The 17893-nt window shown below is 37.7% G+C and overlaps 2 protein-coding genes across 3 annotated transcripts; both read right to left on the bottom strand.

Moving 5' to 3' along the window:
• Positions 1-503: 503 nt before the first annotated feature.
• Positions 504-10989, bottom strand: bsg (basigin). Of its 2 annotated transcripts, XM_068319818.1 has the most exons (9): positions 10767-10989; positions 7315-7665; positions 5554-5722; positions 4685-4773; positions 4134-4270; positions 3648-3924; positions 1952-1976; positions 1782-1853; positions 504-1637 (listed from the first exon to the last, which is right to left on the bottom strand). In XM_068319818.1, the coding sequence occupies exons 1-8, from the start codon at positions 10828-10830 to the stop codon at positions 1793-1795; spliced, it is 1173 nt and encodes a 390-aa protein (XP_068175919.1). In that variant the 5' UTR covers positions 10831-10989; the 3' UTR covers positions 504-1637; positions 1782-1792. The 2 variants fall into 2 exon arrangements, with proteins under 2 accessions (XP_068175919.1, XP_068175920.1); XM_068319819.1 differs by lacking the exon at positions 7315-7665.
• Positions 10990-12238: 1249 nt separating this feature from the next.
• Positions 12239-17666, bottom strand: LOC137598874 (E3 ubiquitin-protein ligase RNF126-like). The gene is made up of 9 exons (XM_068319400.1): positions 17535-17666; positions 15975-16033; positions 15341-15401; positions 14755-14990; positions 14569-14637; positions 14420-14489; positions 14172-14265; positions 13809-13924; positions 12239-13714 (listed from the first exon to the last, which is right to left on the bottom strand). Exons 1-9 carry the CDS (start codon positions 17607-17609, stop codon positions 13526-13528), a joined length of 969 nt encoding a protein of 322 aa, XP_068175501.1. The 5' UTR covers positions 17610-17666; the 3' UTR covers positions 12239-13525.
• Between the last annotated feature and the right edge of the window lie 227 nt (positions 17667-17893).

Below are 17893 nucleotides of genomic sequence, written 5' to 3' on the forward strand. Positions count from 1 at the left end.
ACGGATTTCTGAGAGATTTTCATCAAAGCTGGTGAAGAAACGAATCCTTTTTTTTTTTTCCAATTGTGGTTTTTACTACAGCACATAATGATTTACTCAACATAATTATGCAGCTACTTCCCACTCAAGAGGCCCTGTCAAACCCTCAAGTAATATTCTCATTAACTTTCTGCTTTGCCACCCTTGAGAATCACTTTGTAAATTTATCTAAGCACATATTAGTCTGTAGGAATGAAACTAGTGACTTTCTCAACTGCTGCCTGCTGGACTGAAGTAGCAGTCACTCTGAATAGACTTGAGTCAAATTTCCAAGCATTTACACGCTTCACTTGCATTAGTTCTTGTGGTTGTTACTCCTTTGACTGAAAGACAGCAAATCAAACAGTTAACTGTGATCCCTGTACAGTTTATGTATGGCCTCATTCAGCAAGATAAGTCATTTCCTGCCATTTCAAACCTCCCTTACATCACTTGCTTAGAATTTAAGAAAGAAAGCAGACATGTAAAATTTAAAACCTTTATTCAGCTTGTGAAAAGTTGTACGATAGATGGTACTTGTACTTGGAAGGTACAACAATTTACACAATTCTGGCCCAGTCTTATTTTGGGTAACTCTGGTAACATTCAATCACAAGACTATTCAGGTTAAATGGAGCATATCGATTCTGAATCATATCACACATAGATGGAAGCACAAACAACAGGTCTAACAATTGCACACACAGTTCATCTTATTACATTGAATGACAATGACAAAGCATGTTGTTTAAAGATTGTGTGCCGTATTAGACTAAAGCATCAGTGCCGAGTGATGCTCTCATGTTTAACAGAAGCAAATGAGGTCATATCTATTGCACTTGGTCCTCTACTTTTGTATGGAAGTGCATTGGTTACAAAAAGACTGATGACCAAAACTTCAAATTTAAATAAAACATGTGATAAGAAAAAATGAAATAAAAACACGGCTGAAACAGGAAAATGTTTTGACTAAAAGATTAACAATTCCCATATGGCAATAAAACCTAGCAGGTTCAAAATTCTTAAATTTCTTCATTTTATTGAATTTGAAGTGTCCCATTTAAAGTTTGTAACATAAAATAGAACAATAGAAACTCGGTGCTTGTTAAAAGGCAAGGTATGAAACTCTGCTAAGGGAGGGTTGCGTGTGTGTGTGGTGCAGGGACAGATCCGATATCTGAATGGCAGTATTGTTAAGAAACCAATTAACATTACAGATCCTCCAAACAACTTGGGTGCTTCTACATCAGGACTGGAAGATTTAAAAAAAGCAAAGAAATGAGAATTGTGAAGTGTAATATAGGATGCATCAGCATAGACAGAAAAAAGCCCACACACGAACCATTCCTCACATGTACGTTCTAATGATTTTACAATGAATACACTTTTCTACACTTAACCTCATGCATTATTTGCCCTGTGATCTCAAATAGAAATTATTCCACGTCAGGTACTCTTGCTGCACATTGTGACGATGATTAGAGAAGAAAACAAAAAGAGGAAATCATTCAAATCCTTAAAACAAACACCCAAGCACAAAAAGGTATTTAGAATTGCAGGGTGCACAGTATCATGTGCAACAGCGCAGCTGAATCCTCGGCTGCCATCTGGACGTCCATCTAGGAAAGAAAATGTTCACGACTTAATCACATTGCAAAGACTCAGATGTTATTCAAATTATTATTCAGTATTATTCTGTGTCACATTCAGAAGCTAAACTCTTGGTTTAGCTTCTATAATGAATGAATTGCTCAAACACGTACCTTTTCAGCCCCTAGTTGGAGTTCCTTTGCCTCACATTCTTGTCTTTGTGATTTGCATTAGAATTGCTCTTCCTGACAAACAAAATACACATAGATGTGTTCTGTCAATACTATAATATTAATTATTATTATTTAGTGAGTTGAGGTTCTGAGCTGTTGACTGTACTTACAGGGGAGCAGATCCTGAATCGTCATCTGGACAGTAGTAAAGGAGCAGTGAAAAGAAGGAAAACAGAAAGGTGTCAGTTCACAGCATGTGACATATTTTTGACTGGTGTGAGCAACACATGCTCCCCTTCCCCCAAAATGTTAGAACGCGTGAACAATGAGGTTATGATCAAATTTTACATGAACTGGAGCATGCCTATATGCTAAAATTCTGAGGGTGAAGATAATGAGATCTTTGGAAAATCATTTACCAAAGGACTTCCACTCAAAATCATTGCTTTGTAAAAAGATACATGACCAAATGCCACTGAAACAACTCTTACTCCAAAAACTGACAGTTATGGACACTTAAATGCACTGTCTGGAGTCACCTCGTAGCATCACAGAGGCTCATGCAATACAAACAAGACAGCAGAAGAACACTGCAGTGACTGTTTTCAGATAACCAAACTGTAAACATCTTCAAATTGGCAGCGCCGACACACAACCTGGCATGTATACCGACATGATTCACACCAGCAGAAGAGCACTGAGGCAGGAGGAGCCCACCTCTGTGGCCACATGGTCAATGAGACAAATGTAAATGATGAACTGATCCTGAAGGTTGCCTATCCTTTATCATGCATAAAAGAACAAGATGCAAAAGGCATGCAATCAGAATGCTGAAAATTCTCACTTTTCAACCTATCAAATTTCAGGTCAAACCAATACATTTGTTTACATCTCAGTAACTCTTTCATTGGCTTAATCAGGGTTTAAAGGGCCAATATACGAAATGTAAAGAAAACAATAGAAGAGCTTGCTCTGATTGCAGGGCCAGTGAAAGAGTGAACAAATCTTTGAGCACATTCCTCTTAGAAGTGGCAACTATGAAAGCAGTTCATTCAGACTCCCTTGGCGTTGTCCATGGGGTCATTGCAGCTCAACAACTCCAGTCTGACATGCAGTTTTGTTCACTTACCAAAATGCAAAATCAGCAGCGAACAGAGAAGTAAAAATGTAAATAATAAAATAATATTTTCTATCACAGATGGTTTAAACAGAGGCTGAAGCTAATACCTGATCTGTATTCTAAAAAAAAACAAAAAAAGAAAATAAAAGCCAAGCCAAATACAGAAGGATTCTCACCGGATGCATGCAACTACAGTCTATACATTTCCATCTTAACAGCAATGTTTTGCCTTAATAGTTGACTTCACTTGAGCTTTTGACCTCACAATGAAGAAAACGGCCCAGAATTGTGTGTTTTTGTTCTTTTGGGAGTTAATGACTCAAACTCCTTTGAGGGTTTTAGTAACACATAATTGCTTAATGAAAGCTAACAAACAGCCCCTATCCATCCTCAAAATGCAAACTAACACTGGCAAGTATTTCTACAAGTCAAGTTCACATTGAGGGTATTTTCTCCACCGAACTTTGATGATTTGTAACACAGCCAATGATTTTCAAATGGCTAAAATTCTCAGTCCTCCATGGCTGTTCAGACCAAATATCATCAATTTTAGAAAAATGTTAGGAGATTAAATTAGGTCTTGGTCATCCAGAACTTTCTAAAACGTCTGGCTTCGGTTTTTTACACCCTGACACCTCGGAATTGTTTGTGTTTTTTGGAAACACAGTGGCCTGATTGAAATGAATGAAACTGCAGTGATGTGGAGTATGTCGTAGGCAGCAGTGGAGGCAGTGTTGGGTACGTACCATCGTTGATCTCATCAGGCTTTCTCCTCTTCTCATAGATTAAAATGATGGTCACGAGGATGATGACCTCGGCAACAATACCAAGGAAAGGCCAGAGGGCAGCCAGCCGACTGCGGACACGCAGGTGGATTTTGTCGGTGGCTGTGCCAAGTTCACTTGTTCCAGAGCAGATGTAGTCTCCAATGTCAGTTTCGATGTTCAGATTATCAATGGTCAGAGTGGTCTTGTTAGGAGTGCTCCTGATCTCATATTTGTCACTGGTGCCATTGATGATCGGCTGAAGGTTATGTTCAAGAGCAAGTTAGTAGCAAATAGAAAGATGTGTGACCATGACTATTTAAACTATTAAAGAGTCAGATGGGCATTTTTTTGCAACTTATGAACAACTGCAATTTAAAAGTGACTGGAGTGTGTACATTCAAGTCTTCTATTTTGAAAGTCTGAACAGAAACACTGAGTAACTATGAAATAATAGGAGAGACATACTATCTGGGTGCCATCTTCATCTTTGAACCAGGTCCAGTCAGTGGGCAGAGGGTAGCCATGACTCACACAGACCATCACACCTTTGTCCTTCTCGTTGCCATGCTCAGAATGCTTGTAGGCACCAACATGGGGAGGTACTACAATGGAGAGGCAATAAATTCAACTTAGAATAATAGTTTGAGTGATGACAAAGTGAGCTGCCTGTCATGGCAGAGTAAGAGTAAGATCTGAGAGGTCCACTTAAAAAAGTCAAAAGCAACAACAAACTAATGTTTCTTGTAGCTAAAACAAATGACTGACATTTATAGATGTCATTGGCAGCCAGTGAGTTAATTAAATTCAGGCTCAACCATCCCCCTCGTGCTTTTTGCACTGTCTGCAGCATGTGCTGCTAATACAAGTCTACTATTGTCTTGGAGATACATAATAATTTTTGTAAGAAGTTTGTCAACAGACAACTCTTATGAATACTGGACTGAATTCAATATAGACTACCTAATTTGTAACAAAAAAGATTACATTTTCAATGTTGGCGAAAATAATTAACTTACATTTGACTTCAACCGTCTGCTTCACCACTGGCTCAGTCAGGAACACACATTCATAGATTCCAGACGAAGCATAGGTGATCTTCTCCAACCTAGAGGAAATTCAGAAAACTTCAATATAGAAATCAGGGTTTGTTTTTTTTATGCAGACCTGTTAAACTAAAACGTGTTGACTTCTAACCAATCTGTAGGAGCCACATAAGTGGAAAGTGAATCATAGCGACGAAACTAAATATAATACTGCACGTGCTCAAGAGCTGGGAATTAAATAAAAAAAAAGCTGCTTGCTCATGCAGCAATTACTTCAAATTTCCTCTGGTAATCACAATTCTGCTTTTGTGTGGTGGCGTTTTCTCACGCGGTCCTGCCTGCTCGCTCTAATGGGGAATTAAGGTCAGAGCAAGTGAGCACACTGCTAGGAGCGCTTATCACTGCTGCCAAGACTAGAGGCAAAGCTGCACCACTGCATAGTCCATCTCTGCTGATCGAAGACCAGTGAATGCCTGGATGGTGCCCCAAGCTCTGGTGCTAATGGAGGAAGCCAGTGAGAATCGTGAGAGGCGTAAGGATAGCAGATAATAAAGTGAGGGAAGGAACATTGCAGGCCTTAGGTGGCTTTAGACAGAACCAGGAAGAGAAGGCATAAAGAAAGAAGGGAATGAAGAAAGTCTTGAGTCTTGATATGTAGACCAGCAGCTTGCTTTTAAGCCAAGACTACTAAACATTTTATTTTTATGAATGATTCCAAATCTTGCAGTCCAAAAAGCTTAAGTATTACAGCCAACTGCACTTTCCATTTTAGTATATGGGTCATTTATCTACCACTGTTAATCAGTAAAACTGATAAGGAACATTTGGATGAATCTACTCACCGGAGGATGGTGAATGGAGCAGCATCAGTTGACTTGGAACTCTCGATAACTTTTCCATTGTGTAGCCATTGCGAGCCCTTGATGGGGAGGCTGGACTCAGTCAAATTGCAGGTCAGGACAGCAGAGGTCTGGTTATTGACCTCGTGGGGTTCAGTAATGATGTTTGGCGCTTGAGATAACAAAAGACAAAATAAATTATTGATCATGAAATGGACAATATTAGACATGGCTGTCTGCATAACGTTACTGATGTCAAGGGACTTCGCATAATTTAATATCTACCGATTTAACCTGGATACTCAATTATCTTATCGTCTGATACAAAAGATCGTACTTGATATGGAAGCTATGCCTTATCTCCATTTAAATGCATGTAATCCTCCTGAAACATGAAAGGTCAACCCTACCAGCATCAGGTATAACCTGAAATACAGGCTATTGTCTGTTGCCACAACTGTTGAATGTTAAATGATTGAGCAAAAACAAAGTAGTATTATCAACAAAGCCTGTTGCATTTTGCATCAAATTAAGATGTTAACAATGTAAACAAATGTGTTTCCACAGATGCACATAAGCACATAGTATGAACAAATGCATGTTAATCAAAGGAAGGAAGGGGTTTCCCACACTGGGGTGATCAGTCTCACAAACAGCAGGATGGAGGGGAGAATAGAACTTCATTGGAAAATCTATTGGATAGTCAGCTACAAACTCATGGGGATGGAGGGGAGGGGGCATAGACACATGCAGAGGATGGAACAAAGGGGGTGAAAAGTCTGGAAATTTTTCCAGCCAATCACTTGAATCAAAGTATTTTTGATTTATAATACTGGACCATAAGGAAGAAAAATAACCATTCACAGTCCATTTTTAATAATCCATTGTCATCTTCTGTGCCTACTGTTCAGTAGGCTTTAAACCTCAGGGATAGACTACAAGCTCCAACACAAGCATCATTGCCAATGTTCTTACAGCTTTACCTTGAGAGCTGCTCAACATATGAGTTACTTGAGCCGTTGCTCTGTCCATATTTTTGTTTGACATATGAGCAAAATTCCAAGAAATGAGCCGTGCTTCAGGACACCGCTGCTAGTTGGTGGATGGATACAACATAAGCTAAGCCCAGATCTCGTTCTCGGAGTAAAGACGCAAGTGGTTTTTTTGTTTTGTACGTAATTAAGAGAGATTTGGGGCTTTTTTACAAGGCTGGAATGGATTAAGATTATTTTGGTCATTTTAAATGGGGAAAATTTATTTGAGTTACAAGTACCTTGACTTACAAGCTCAGTCACAGAACCAATTAATCTGACATTATAAAAACTTTCATATTATATATATACATTTTCTTCAGTGGATTGATTTAAACAGCTTTGGATAACCATGACCTGGATAACTGAGAACCTATACAGACAATTCATTTTGTGGAGTCACTTAACCTTATGACCAGTATTATATAGAAGAAAATCACAAGGTGTCAATTTATGACATCCATGTCTTAAAATAAGTGGAGAAAAAAGGCATCGGATTGAGGATGGTGTAGTGGGCCAATAAGAGTCTTTACAATCAGATGTATGCGCTTCTACAGGAAAACCCTGTAATATTGGGGAGAGGTGAAGGAAAGTGTACACTAGACATAGCAGGATAAGGCGGGCATTGGGTCAGGAAACATGGGAGTTGAATCTACGAGGAGATGAAGGTCAAGGACTTGACTAATGAGGAGATAACCAAGCTATGTCTCCTCAAGCTTCCTCTGCCACTCACTTTCGATCACAATAATGTTTGCCTGCGATCGGATCCACTTGATTTTTGGCGTCTTCTTCAGTTCATTGCGGTCAGGGTCGTTGGAAGCGCGACACTCATAAGTGCCAGAGTCATTGAGCGTGAGGCCAGTAAGGTAAATGGTGCTAGTGGCGTGTGCTATGTATGTGGCATTCATTTGCACACGATCATCCCGTGCCCCATCAAAAAGCTGGGTGAAGGTCTCGTTGGGCTCCTCACCCTCTATAAACCACCACTGCACCTCAGGAATGGGGGTTCCTATCACCTCACAATGCAGCTCTGCGCTGTCACTGATGAGCTTCATCTGAGACAGAGGAGACTTGATAAAGCCCGCTGATTGTAGTTTATCATCAACCCATTAAATGGATGTGACATTTTAAATGTGATAAATCAAGCCAGGTGATTGAAAGGATGAGAAAAGGCATTGATGAAAGACAAGCAAACAGAAAAGAGAAAGAAAGAACAGTTAATAACAGTGGAATGAAATAAGTACACAGATCAGAGCAACACTTTCCTCCAATTCATCTGGGATTTTATTATTTTGCATTGATGGTGCTCTGACCCATTAACGTAAAAATAAGAAATGCAAAAAAAGGCCTTTAGGGATGACCTGATTCATTATGGTAAACTGAACTACAGTAAATGCATATATAAATTGAACTACTGCTGTTCTTGTGTGTGAAAGGCTAAATTGGTTCTTGGTGCACGTTCATGTTACATGAACAGGCTGAGCATGAGACATCAATCGATAATGTTGGAATTGGGCATAAAAGCCAGGTCGAAACATCCCTAAAGGCACACATGGAAAAAGGTTTTTAAATCATTATTTTTTTAAAAAGGGGGTGAAGGGGGCATTAAATGAAATCAAAACAATGTGCAGTGAAAGAAACACAATGGAGAAAAGCAGATGAGGTTCAAATGAGGCATTTTACACAATAATTAGAAATTATGAGAGAAAAAAATGTACATCCCGGGAGCATTTTCTGTACTGCCGTCTACTTTAGAGTCACCCAATAATGAACCTAATAATAGTAGTTGGGATGCTTATCTAGGTTAGCATTTTTCAGGTCATTCTGTTGATCATTCAATCAAGAATATGTACATTTGTCAACAGTTGACCCTCAAAGGTTTCATCACCGATCCGGTTAAGGGGGGTGTCACTTGTTTTTAGTGGTGGTGGGTAGGTTTAAATGGTATGAGATTTTTTTGACACGATAACTTATGTTATATAACTACAGTACATAAGCACCAGTGGTGGAGGAAGAATCACTCCCTGACAGCAAAAGCAGAATTTGACTTGAGGGGTCGCTCACTGAAGAAACAACATGGACGTCAGTGAAGAGAATCAGAACAACCTACCAAAAGATAAGTAAGACTATTACTTGAAAAGTAGCTTGGTCAGATCAAAACCAGTATTGTTTTATATCATGTATACATTTTAAAATACATGCATGACATTTTTCAAGTTCATTTGCGAGTGTGTCGACAGGCGCCTCAGTCTCATGTATCATGTAACTGTTCTTTTGTGGCTTCCAAAGGTCGCCTTCATAGCAGTCCCTTCCAATCAAGCTGCATAAAAGTTCAACATTAATTAGTCTTGGTCCCAAAGGTAAGCTACATGCTTTTAGAGCCATATCAATGAATACTTTCCATTTGTGAAATCTGCTAAATATGTTCAGCAACAAGCTACTGTATATGGCCTGAACAATGTCCAAAACCTGGAATATTTGTTGTGATAAGGAATTCGAATGGACTTTGTCAAGCACAAAAATGTAGTAGTGGAGTAAATAAACCCAAACTATGGGTATACATACTTTATCTTCAGAAATACTTCACTCCAGCTGGAAGTTTTACAACCCAAGCTGAAATGTGCTTAGCTACTTGAGAAGACAAATAAGTATAACAAAGACTAAAATATGAAATCCTACTTTCATTCTCCTTCAAGACAAAGCATGCAAGGGTATATCCAAGTAAATATTGTTCATGCCAAGCAGAAAAAACTCCACAACTGAATCAATCCCCACACTCAAATTTGTATATTATGGGGACTACAAAACTACGTAATTTAAAAGTTCTTTGAGATTATCATCCTTATTAATGAAGGCAATTATTGTAAGACGTCAAACATTTAAGAAAAGACGTCCGCTTACATTGCTTACAGAAACATGATATGTATTACTATATGCATGTTACTCCAAATTAATTCCTGCGACTGTTTAATCAGAGATTATTCATTGAAAAATGTCCTATGTCTGATATTTGGCATAATAACTATACACATATTATACATATTATATCATATAATAGTTACAAGGGGAAGCTCCAATAACGTACAAAGGTCATCAGTGTTCCTCTCTGTTCTTCACCGATCACAAATGCTTCATTTAGAGCTCCCCGGTGAGCTCCGATAGTCTGACACACGCAAACTTTGTTGCATCATAAGCTGCCTTAACTTCTCCGTCTCTCTTTGGTTTGCCATCCTCTGTTCCGTACCTGGATCAGTGCTGTTCTTCTGTTTACTGTAGGAACAAATCTTCAGTATGTAAACCAATTGCTTTAATTGCTCATTTAAAAGTCCTAAAGCTACCTACCTATTCTTGTTTATAAGGAACGTTATTAAGCGGTTCGGGAACCTTTTTTTTTTCTTTTTGTTCTAACCGATTCAGGAACGTCAGTTCATGGATGGAACTTTAAACCGGAAACGGTATAACGCTGTTTCTGTGTTTCTTAATCAGTTCAAACGAACCAATTGGCAAAAAATTCTGGTTTAAATCCCTGACTTTGACGTCAAATAACCAACTTGGAACGATTTCTGGAATTCGTTTGTTCCTGGTTTATCATTCGATAAGGAGAAAAAGATCGCAGAAAAACAATAGGAATTATTCGAATACATAATCACAAGAATTTGAGCTTATTTTGCATCTTGGAGGTCATCTCCAATCCTTCACAAGCATTTGGAACACTGAGTAAGGTCGCGCTGTAGAGGTTACAAAACAAACAAAAAAAAACCCCAAGAAAAAACACTTGACCATATGGTTTACATTAACGCTACGACTCACGGGGCCCATCACGTTCTATAAGGTTTTACATTAAAATACTCCAAATAACAATGAAAGGATGAGACGACTTCAATAAGATAAAAAAGTAGAATTTATTTAGACGGAATACCGGTTCAGCAGTTCGTGAATTTGACAACTGTCAAATCAGTCGTCAGCTAACATACTAGCGTTAGCATGTATTTGTAAGTTGAGTAATTCTTATTAGCTAGTGTTGGACAATTTGGTATTTTGTATTGCTAGTAATTTTGCATTATATCCTATATCGAAAGCCACACTGGTTTGGTTAACTACGTACAGAAAATGACCTTTTTAAATGTTCGTATTCAGGACAAAGTCTTCATCTCCAACCAACATGGCTGACACAAAAATTCTTACCTGTAGATGCATCGGCTCGCCAACAGATCACCAGAAGGGCAATGACAGCCCAGAATAACTGCATGGTAGCTAATTTAGAGCTTCGTATATCGTCGAATGTAGTAATATTAACCACGACTAGCCCACTCTTCTCCCTGCGTTTCTTCCGAACTTGCACTGAGATGTACGAGCTCCGTCTCACAGCACAGCCGATATAGCTGGTCGTCCTCTAGTTGCACTTCACGTACACACGCCCTGAAAGGCACGTACGCGTGACGTCATTTTAAAGGCGTGGTCACTCCACGTGAAGATGCGTGCTGGACTTTAAAACAATATTTTTTCCATAGATATAATATTTTCGAAGAAGTTGACGGATAGAATTTTAAATGTTGGATGGAAAACAACAAACACACTCGTACAAAAGCAGCATGTTTTTGTAAGTTTGAATGTGCAACCACATTTAAAGACATAATTTGAAGTTTACAAAAACTTGTACACGTGTCTTTTTACGTACGTTATACAGTATGTAACAAGAATCCTTATCAACTAGCACATTTCGTCTCAGAAGTAGCAACATTTTTCATCTCACAATCAGACCACTTGCATTCGTCAGCCATGTCAAGATATTGGTGTACATATCCATTCATCCAAGTATAATCTTCAATAATCAATAATCTTTCGAGATTGAATCTGACGCAACTACAAAGTATGTATTTTTTCCCTAAAAAGTTTAAATATCTGTATGCCCAAGTACTCAGATACAACTGAGTCTTTAGCTGCTAGTAAAAATCTAGTTTATAACTCCTCTAAACTAAGACACCCACAAGTGTCTTTCAGTATCTAATTATTGTTGGAGTTTTTAGAAAATTGACAGCCACATGACACGGTTCATACACTCTCAAACAATTTCGTGTCAGTTGCAGACATGTTACAGCAGGGGTTGCCACCAAGTGGAAGCTTGAGGAGAGAATGAGGAGAAACCACATTTCACTCACATTTTTCACATCCAGTGTGTTATTTCTGATTAGTATCTAGATGTTTCCCACAATCTCCAAAAACTACATGTATATAACTGTTAAGAATTTTCTAAATCCAGCTGTCACGCTATTTCAGCAAAAAAGAAGTGATGCCATAATTTATGTAGATTTCCAAAAGCCGAATTCATTTCAAATTCAAACTATAGCAATGAAAAACTGCCCACCAACACTATTTCATGTTGAAGGAGCTAAGATGTTAGCTCCTGTTACTAGCTCTCTGATTAATATTAAAATGGCTTGCTGTATTTCCAAGTACATAATTATGTGAATACAAATACTTGGCCGCTTTAACCCCAGAGGTAACAATGAACTGATTTAGAATCAGCAGTTGCACATTGTAAAAGCAAACTCAAAGCCATATTCTGTACAAAACAACAAAGCCCTCAGATGAAAGAGGCCTTTGAACAAAAAACAGAGAAAGGAAATGCAGGACAATGTAAAGGAAATACACCAATGTGGCTAAACAATGAATGGAAGTTTAATTTATTGACCTATTGACAAACATTTAATAGGCAAGCACCTCATTGAAAGATTTAGTATGAACACTGCTTCATATCGGCATGTCAGGCCTTACTTTGAAAGCAAGAAACAATCTCACATTTTGGATTAAATCACTTCCACCAGAGCTCAGTTTTGACGGTTTTTTTTGTTCTCTTGTTGAGTACACAAGGACCAGCACAGCTCAAAGGCTGTTTAGCAATAATGTTTACCATACTATTCTATTCCTTCGATTTTAGAACATTTTGTTATTACGGTAGCCTTTTTAGCAACAAAAAATTTTGGAACCAATTTTTGGTGGTTTTATTGCATCACTAAGTGCAGACGAAAACAGAATTTGTCAACAGGGTTGTTTCAGGCAACACATTTGTTCAGTGACTGGAAACAATTTTACTTTTGGTCATTTTATCCTGCTGCCCATGAGAAGACATTCAGAGCTAATATATACACACAATTGAGAATGATTTACATGGATTGTGGGTAATAGCACCCAATTTTCTTTATTAATATTTCAATTCGTATTGTTTGGACACAATCATACTGCAAATTAATGATATTTCAACTCACAATATTACAAAATATTATTTACCTTCAAGTTAAAATACACAAACATACTCAAGTGAAAAAAACTGTTCCACACTGTAGTCTTGAAGATAAAATTAAAAAAAAAAATTAATTTAGCAACTCCATTTTCAAACAGCACATAATTACTCAATTTTTTTTTCATTTCAAGTGCAAACAATGGTACCTGTGTGTTGTCAGGTAATTTGAAAACTATAAGATGATGTTGACAATAAAATCTTATAAACTATTGGAAATTTATTTTTGAGAACTAAATGAAATGTCATACCAAGGAATAACTGTACATCTCTTTTCACTTCATTGGCAAAAGTGGAACACTTGAAACCATAGTCTGGAGATTTAAAAAAAAAACTGAACTGCCTTGACATTCCGAAACTTGTACCTTGGAGTCCTCTTCCTGTATAAGGTTATTGAAACAAATCAAACCTTCTGAAGTTTCCTTGGTTCTCCATATCCTCCTTGTCAAAAGACCTCCACGCCCTCTTTTGTTCAAATTCCTGATGAAGGTGGAGGCAAAAGAAATACATGGACCTCATGTATCACTTACCCCTGAATCAGGCTTGAGTGTTCCTGGCAAGAAGCACTCAGTTGACAGACAGCATGGAGAGACTGGAGGTCACTGCTCTAAAGTACATTACCCCAGGAGCTTTATTAAAAGGTTCTCTAAGAGTTATCAGTAGGGTTTTCATTGCTGGTTGAACTTGAGGACTGAGGGGTAGAAGAAGATGAAGAAGAGGAGGAGGAAGAGGAGGAGGAAGAGGAGGAGGTAAAATTCATCCCTGATAGTTCTGGAGGGTTTGTCGCTGTGTTTTGTCCACTCAAGCTTTTCCTGCACACTGGACAAGTATCATGCTGGTGAAAAAGAATACCATCAATAATATTATGGGTACTTCACTGTTTTAGAATATTTAAGTGGGATGAGTGTTATAAAACTGTGGTTAAATACCTGTTCTAGCCAAGGGACTATACAGTCGTTGTGGAACATGTGATTGCATGGGAGCTGCCTCACATTTTCCGCAACACTGTAATCTTCTTTACACACTGGACATTCCAATCCTGAAGCTGAAGTTTTCAAATAAGATCCATCAGGAGGTTTGTATAAAATCAAAGGTAACAATACATTATCAACAACATACTGTCCACTGAATCACTAAATGGGTTCAAACTGGCACTGTAATGTAACCAGCTTTAACAATTTTTTTAGTTTGTTCAAACAAACATGTACTTAAAGACAACAAAACAAGCCAAAAATTAACAGAGAAAAGCAGTTTGTCTGTTACACCAGAGATAATTATGATGTTCAACTTACCAACATGCTCATCTGTAACTCGTACTGTTGGAAGACTTTTTATTTTATCCCTATCAGCAGGAGGAGGTCCTGAGTTCTCAAACTGGTTTAACAACTAAATGTGAAAGCAAAAAAAAGAAAAATAAATGATGTGTAAATATTAGTGTGAATACCACTTATTTTCTTAAACATCTAAAATGTTTATTCCAAATGATTAAAACAAAACAAAGCAAATAAATCACAGTAAAGAATAAAATCTTAAAAGATACCTGGGTTACAATTGCATCTAGTCCATTTGCACCCCAGGCATAATCCATAGGATTTGAATGAAGAACACCCCTTGAAGAAATAATGCAATAGAACAGTTAGGAAAGCCCTGACAAATTCTGTGAAAATTTTTTGCTATGGTTAGACTTACCAAGGTCCAACACCAATATTGGGCATTGCAGTGGGTGCAATGATTCCATTCACTAATTGTTGAATAATTCTATAAAAAGAAAACATGCAGCTATGACACTGATATGTTGACAAAAGAACATTTTCCAATTGTTTAAATCTTCCAATATTAACTGGCATTCCCTACATCACGGACTGTGCTCCTTACCCCTCTAAAGTAGGAACACCCTCATGCCTTCCTGCTTGTCGCCTTGAACCATGACGACTTCTTGGTTGCCTGGCACTATACCGCTGTCTTGATGCATTTTCCCTTTCTCGCCTGTTTTCAGCATCCCTGTTGTCCTCCGTTCCCAGTCCAGACCCAAAAGGAAAGCGGTCATCAAAGACACCAAATGCAAACTGTCCGTAGCCCGAAGGAAAACTGAACAATTGCTGGTCTGTGTTCTGGTAAAAAAAAGAAGAAAAAAAAGAAAGCACACAGAAACCCTGGGTGTTGTTGTCTTGATGGTGAAAGCAGGATATGTTTAATTATTTTTATGGCTACAACTATCTTTGGTCAAAATAACTCAGGAATAGAGATTTCTGGCTCTGGATTAATTTCAAACCAATAGAGACACATGCTGACACTCGGTTTATCACAGCAGTCACATAAACATAAAAAGTTTAAACATCCAGATCATTCAATGAATCAAGTTAGACCCGTTAGAAAGTGTCAATGGAAAAAAAAATCTATGAATTTTTGACTTGTTTGAACACTAACAGAACAGAGAAAGGTTACTGAAAAGGTTAGAAACCTCAAATGGTTGCTGGTTCTGGGGCCCACTGAAGATGGTAGACATGGAGCCATTGTCAGAACTAAACGTGGACAAACAGTTGACAAAGTTATGTCTTGATTTAGTTATGAAACACTTTTTGTACAATGTATCATGGTTTGAATGATTTCTAACAGTTATAATATCATGTTTTCTTGTGTTTCCACTTTCTCATTTCACATCATAACAGCCGAGGTCAAAAATTTAGGATAATAGGAAAGAAAAGGTGCGATATAAAAGAAGGTGACCAGTAAAGTGGATTAGTATGCATTTTAATGAATTTTCCATTTTTGAGAGGTCACTCAAAATCTGTGAAGACAAGCAAAACACAATCCAAATCACTTATTTGGGAAGCAATTAAAATATTCATGTTTAATGTTGGCCTCGATAAGTTTCATTACAATTATTCAAATTACTCACAAAAGCACGAATGAATTATCCGCATATTGACTGATTTTTTAGAGGAATAACCATCTAACCTAGTGTTGTTTGCCCTACAGGTGCTGAGTCTTGAATTTTGCAGAATGTTTTTATTTTACATGTTAGCTAACATATGGTGGTGAGTAACACAGCTGTTAGGACAATAAAAAAAGACTTCATACGAACTTCTACTGACCTTCTTTCTTCCAACAGTTCCTCGATAAACCCTGAATCACATCTTGGACATGTATACTCCTGCAAACAAAGAAAGAAGCTCAACTTTCTGACTTACACTCACAGATATTAAAAGTTTTCGCACTCATAAAATTTGTATGACTGAAAAAAATGTTGACCAGTAACACTACTGTGAGCGTGGCAAGAGTAAACTGCAGATCAGACACTTTAAACACAACGGATGGACAGTGAGATATTGTAGAAAAGCAGTGTGACTGCAGGGCAGTCTGGCAAAACAGTGGTAACACACTCACTGACTGTTATATTTATGCAAGTTAACAACATGTGTCTTCAAAGACACATTGATAGATGATACCTTGAGATGACTTGTTTTGTATGACCATCAATCTGAGCATAATGGCTCTCCAGAGCAAAGCCGCCATAATAAGTCAATCAAGCAGTTAAAATTAATTTATTTACCAACTAAGTTACTTTGTCTGCCCATTGATCTGTCATTACAGCCATTTTTTTAATTTAAAAAAATCACTTTTTACCTGACTTCTAATAGCTCAGAATTTGTTGAAATAAATAAGTAATCTCCACTTTGAATTGTAAAAAGGAAGCAAATTGAAGAAGTCATTTTGGGCTCTGAGAAACTGTGGTATGACCCTTTAGCCAGATTACACATGAGTTTTGAAAATATAACCTTTTTTCGCAGCACTACACTAAAGGCTTCCATGGATATACTGTAAATCTATCCATAAAACTATATCAGTTTAAATAACTTAACTCATATAATTTCCAAGTGTTTATGTACAATATTTGTTCTCCCTGATTCAGGGAGAGTAAAAAGTGTAACTGAACTACATTTTTGTGCAGTTGACATAAATCCAAATTTAACCAAATTAAATATAAGGTGTTAATACAAACATGGGTCATTGTCAATGATTAACAGAAACCTAAAGTTGCGCTTTACAATTACGCTGTGAAGCGCACATTTACCAAGAGCGAACATTCTAGCCTGGAAAAAGCATTCCACTATCCCTTACTGAAAGGCAAAACAAGAAAAGGTCGCGGTGGCATTGTTGCAACCGCATCATACACAGAAATTGTTAAATTTCTAGAACATAAAGTCTTCAGTCAGGCAAATGTTGATGGCGTTATATCAATCAAAAAGTAATGTTTCTTAGGCGTTACTTAACCATTAACAGCGTACCAGTTGACGTTATTGCTAAACAATATGGTTTACGGCGAGGCTAATATGCATCATAAACCAATAATAACCACCAAATGATCCAGCTTTATCGTTGTGGTAGTAACGGTAGAACTATTCTGTGTAAAAACAAAGTCAGCTCATGTTCGTGTATTTACTGATCTACTACTTAGATGACAAGCTAGTCTTAACGAACACTGGCTAACATTAGCAACATAAACAGAAGTCCGTAGCAACGCAGCTAACAATGTTAGCATACTAGCCGTTAGCCTCAACAGTACAACGATTTCTGATTCAGTAAAAACAAAACGACAGGGTTTACAATTTATTCACATATCCTTTTATGCGCTGTGTGTCCTCATTACTTACGGGAAGCCGAGGACTAATCTCTTGCGAGCATCTGTGGCAGAAGAACCGGCTGGGCCATGGAGGTGCTTCAGCCATCTTTAACCACTAAAAAAGGTAGAAAAGGGGAAGGACTACGGAGCACCTCGAAGGTCAATGTTAAGCCACGAGAAAACGCGACCAACGTCACTGACACGATCGCGCTGCTCCAGCTGCGGGAAAAACCAATGATAGAGATATAAAGATTACGCTTTGATATATGGATAAAACATTGTTTTGTAGGCTAACTGTAATTTACTACGAAATTAAATTTAAATAGTAATAAATTTAAAAAAAAATGTTAGTTGTGAAAAAGTAAAGAACATAAAAAAAACAATTTTACT

This window comes from Antennarius striatus, chromosome 7 (genome assembly GCF_040054535.1).
Source record: "Antennarius striatus isolate MH-2024 chromosome 7, ASM4005453v1, whole genome shotgun sequence".
Classification (NCBI taxonomy): Eukaryota; Metazoa; Chordata; class Actinopteri; order Lophiiformes; family Antennariidae; genus Antennarius; species Antennarius striatus.

Bases quoted from the DNA above. Each gene is read 5' to 3' on its own strand.
- bsg (XM_068319818.1), bottom strand. From the start codon at position 10,830: ATGCAGTTATTCTGGGCTGTCATTGCCCTTCTGGTGATCTGTTGGCGA. The intron at 7,666-10,766 runs GTAAGAATTTTT...AACTACAATCAG, and splicing joins GCGAGCCGATGCATCTACAG to CGGGCTTTATCAAGTCTCCT. The intron at 4,271-4,684 runs GTAAGTTAATTA...TCTCCATTGTAG, and splicing joins GCAGACGGTTGAAGTCAAAT to TACCTCCCCATGTTGGTGCC.
- LOC137598874 (XM_068319400.1), bottom strand. From the start codon at position 17,609: ATGGCTGAAGCACCTCCATGGCCCAGCCGGTTCTTCTGCCACAGATGC. The intron at 14,490-14,568 runs GTAAGTCTAACC...TATTTCTTCAAG, and splicing joins AATATTGGTGTTGGACCTTG to GGGTGTTCTTCATTCAAATC. The intron at 14,266-14,419 runs GTATCTTTTAAG...TTTCACATTTAG, and splicing joins TAGATGCAATTGTAACCCAG to TTGTTAAACCAGTTTGAGAA.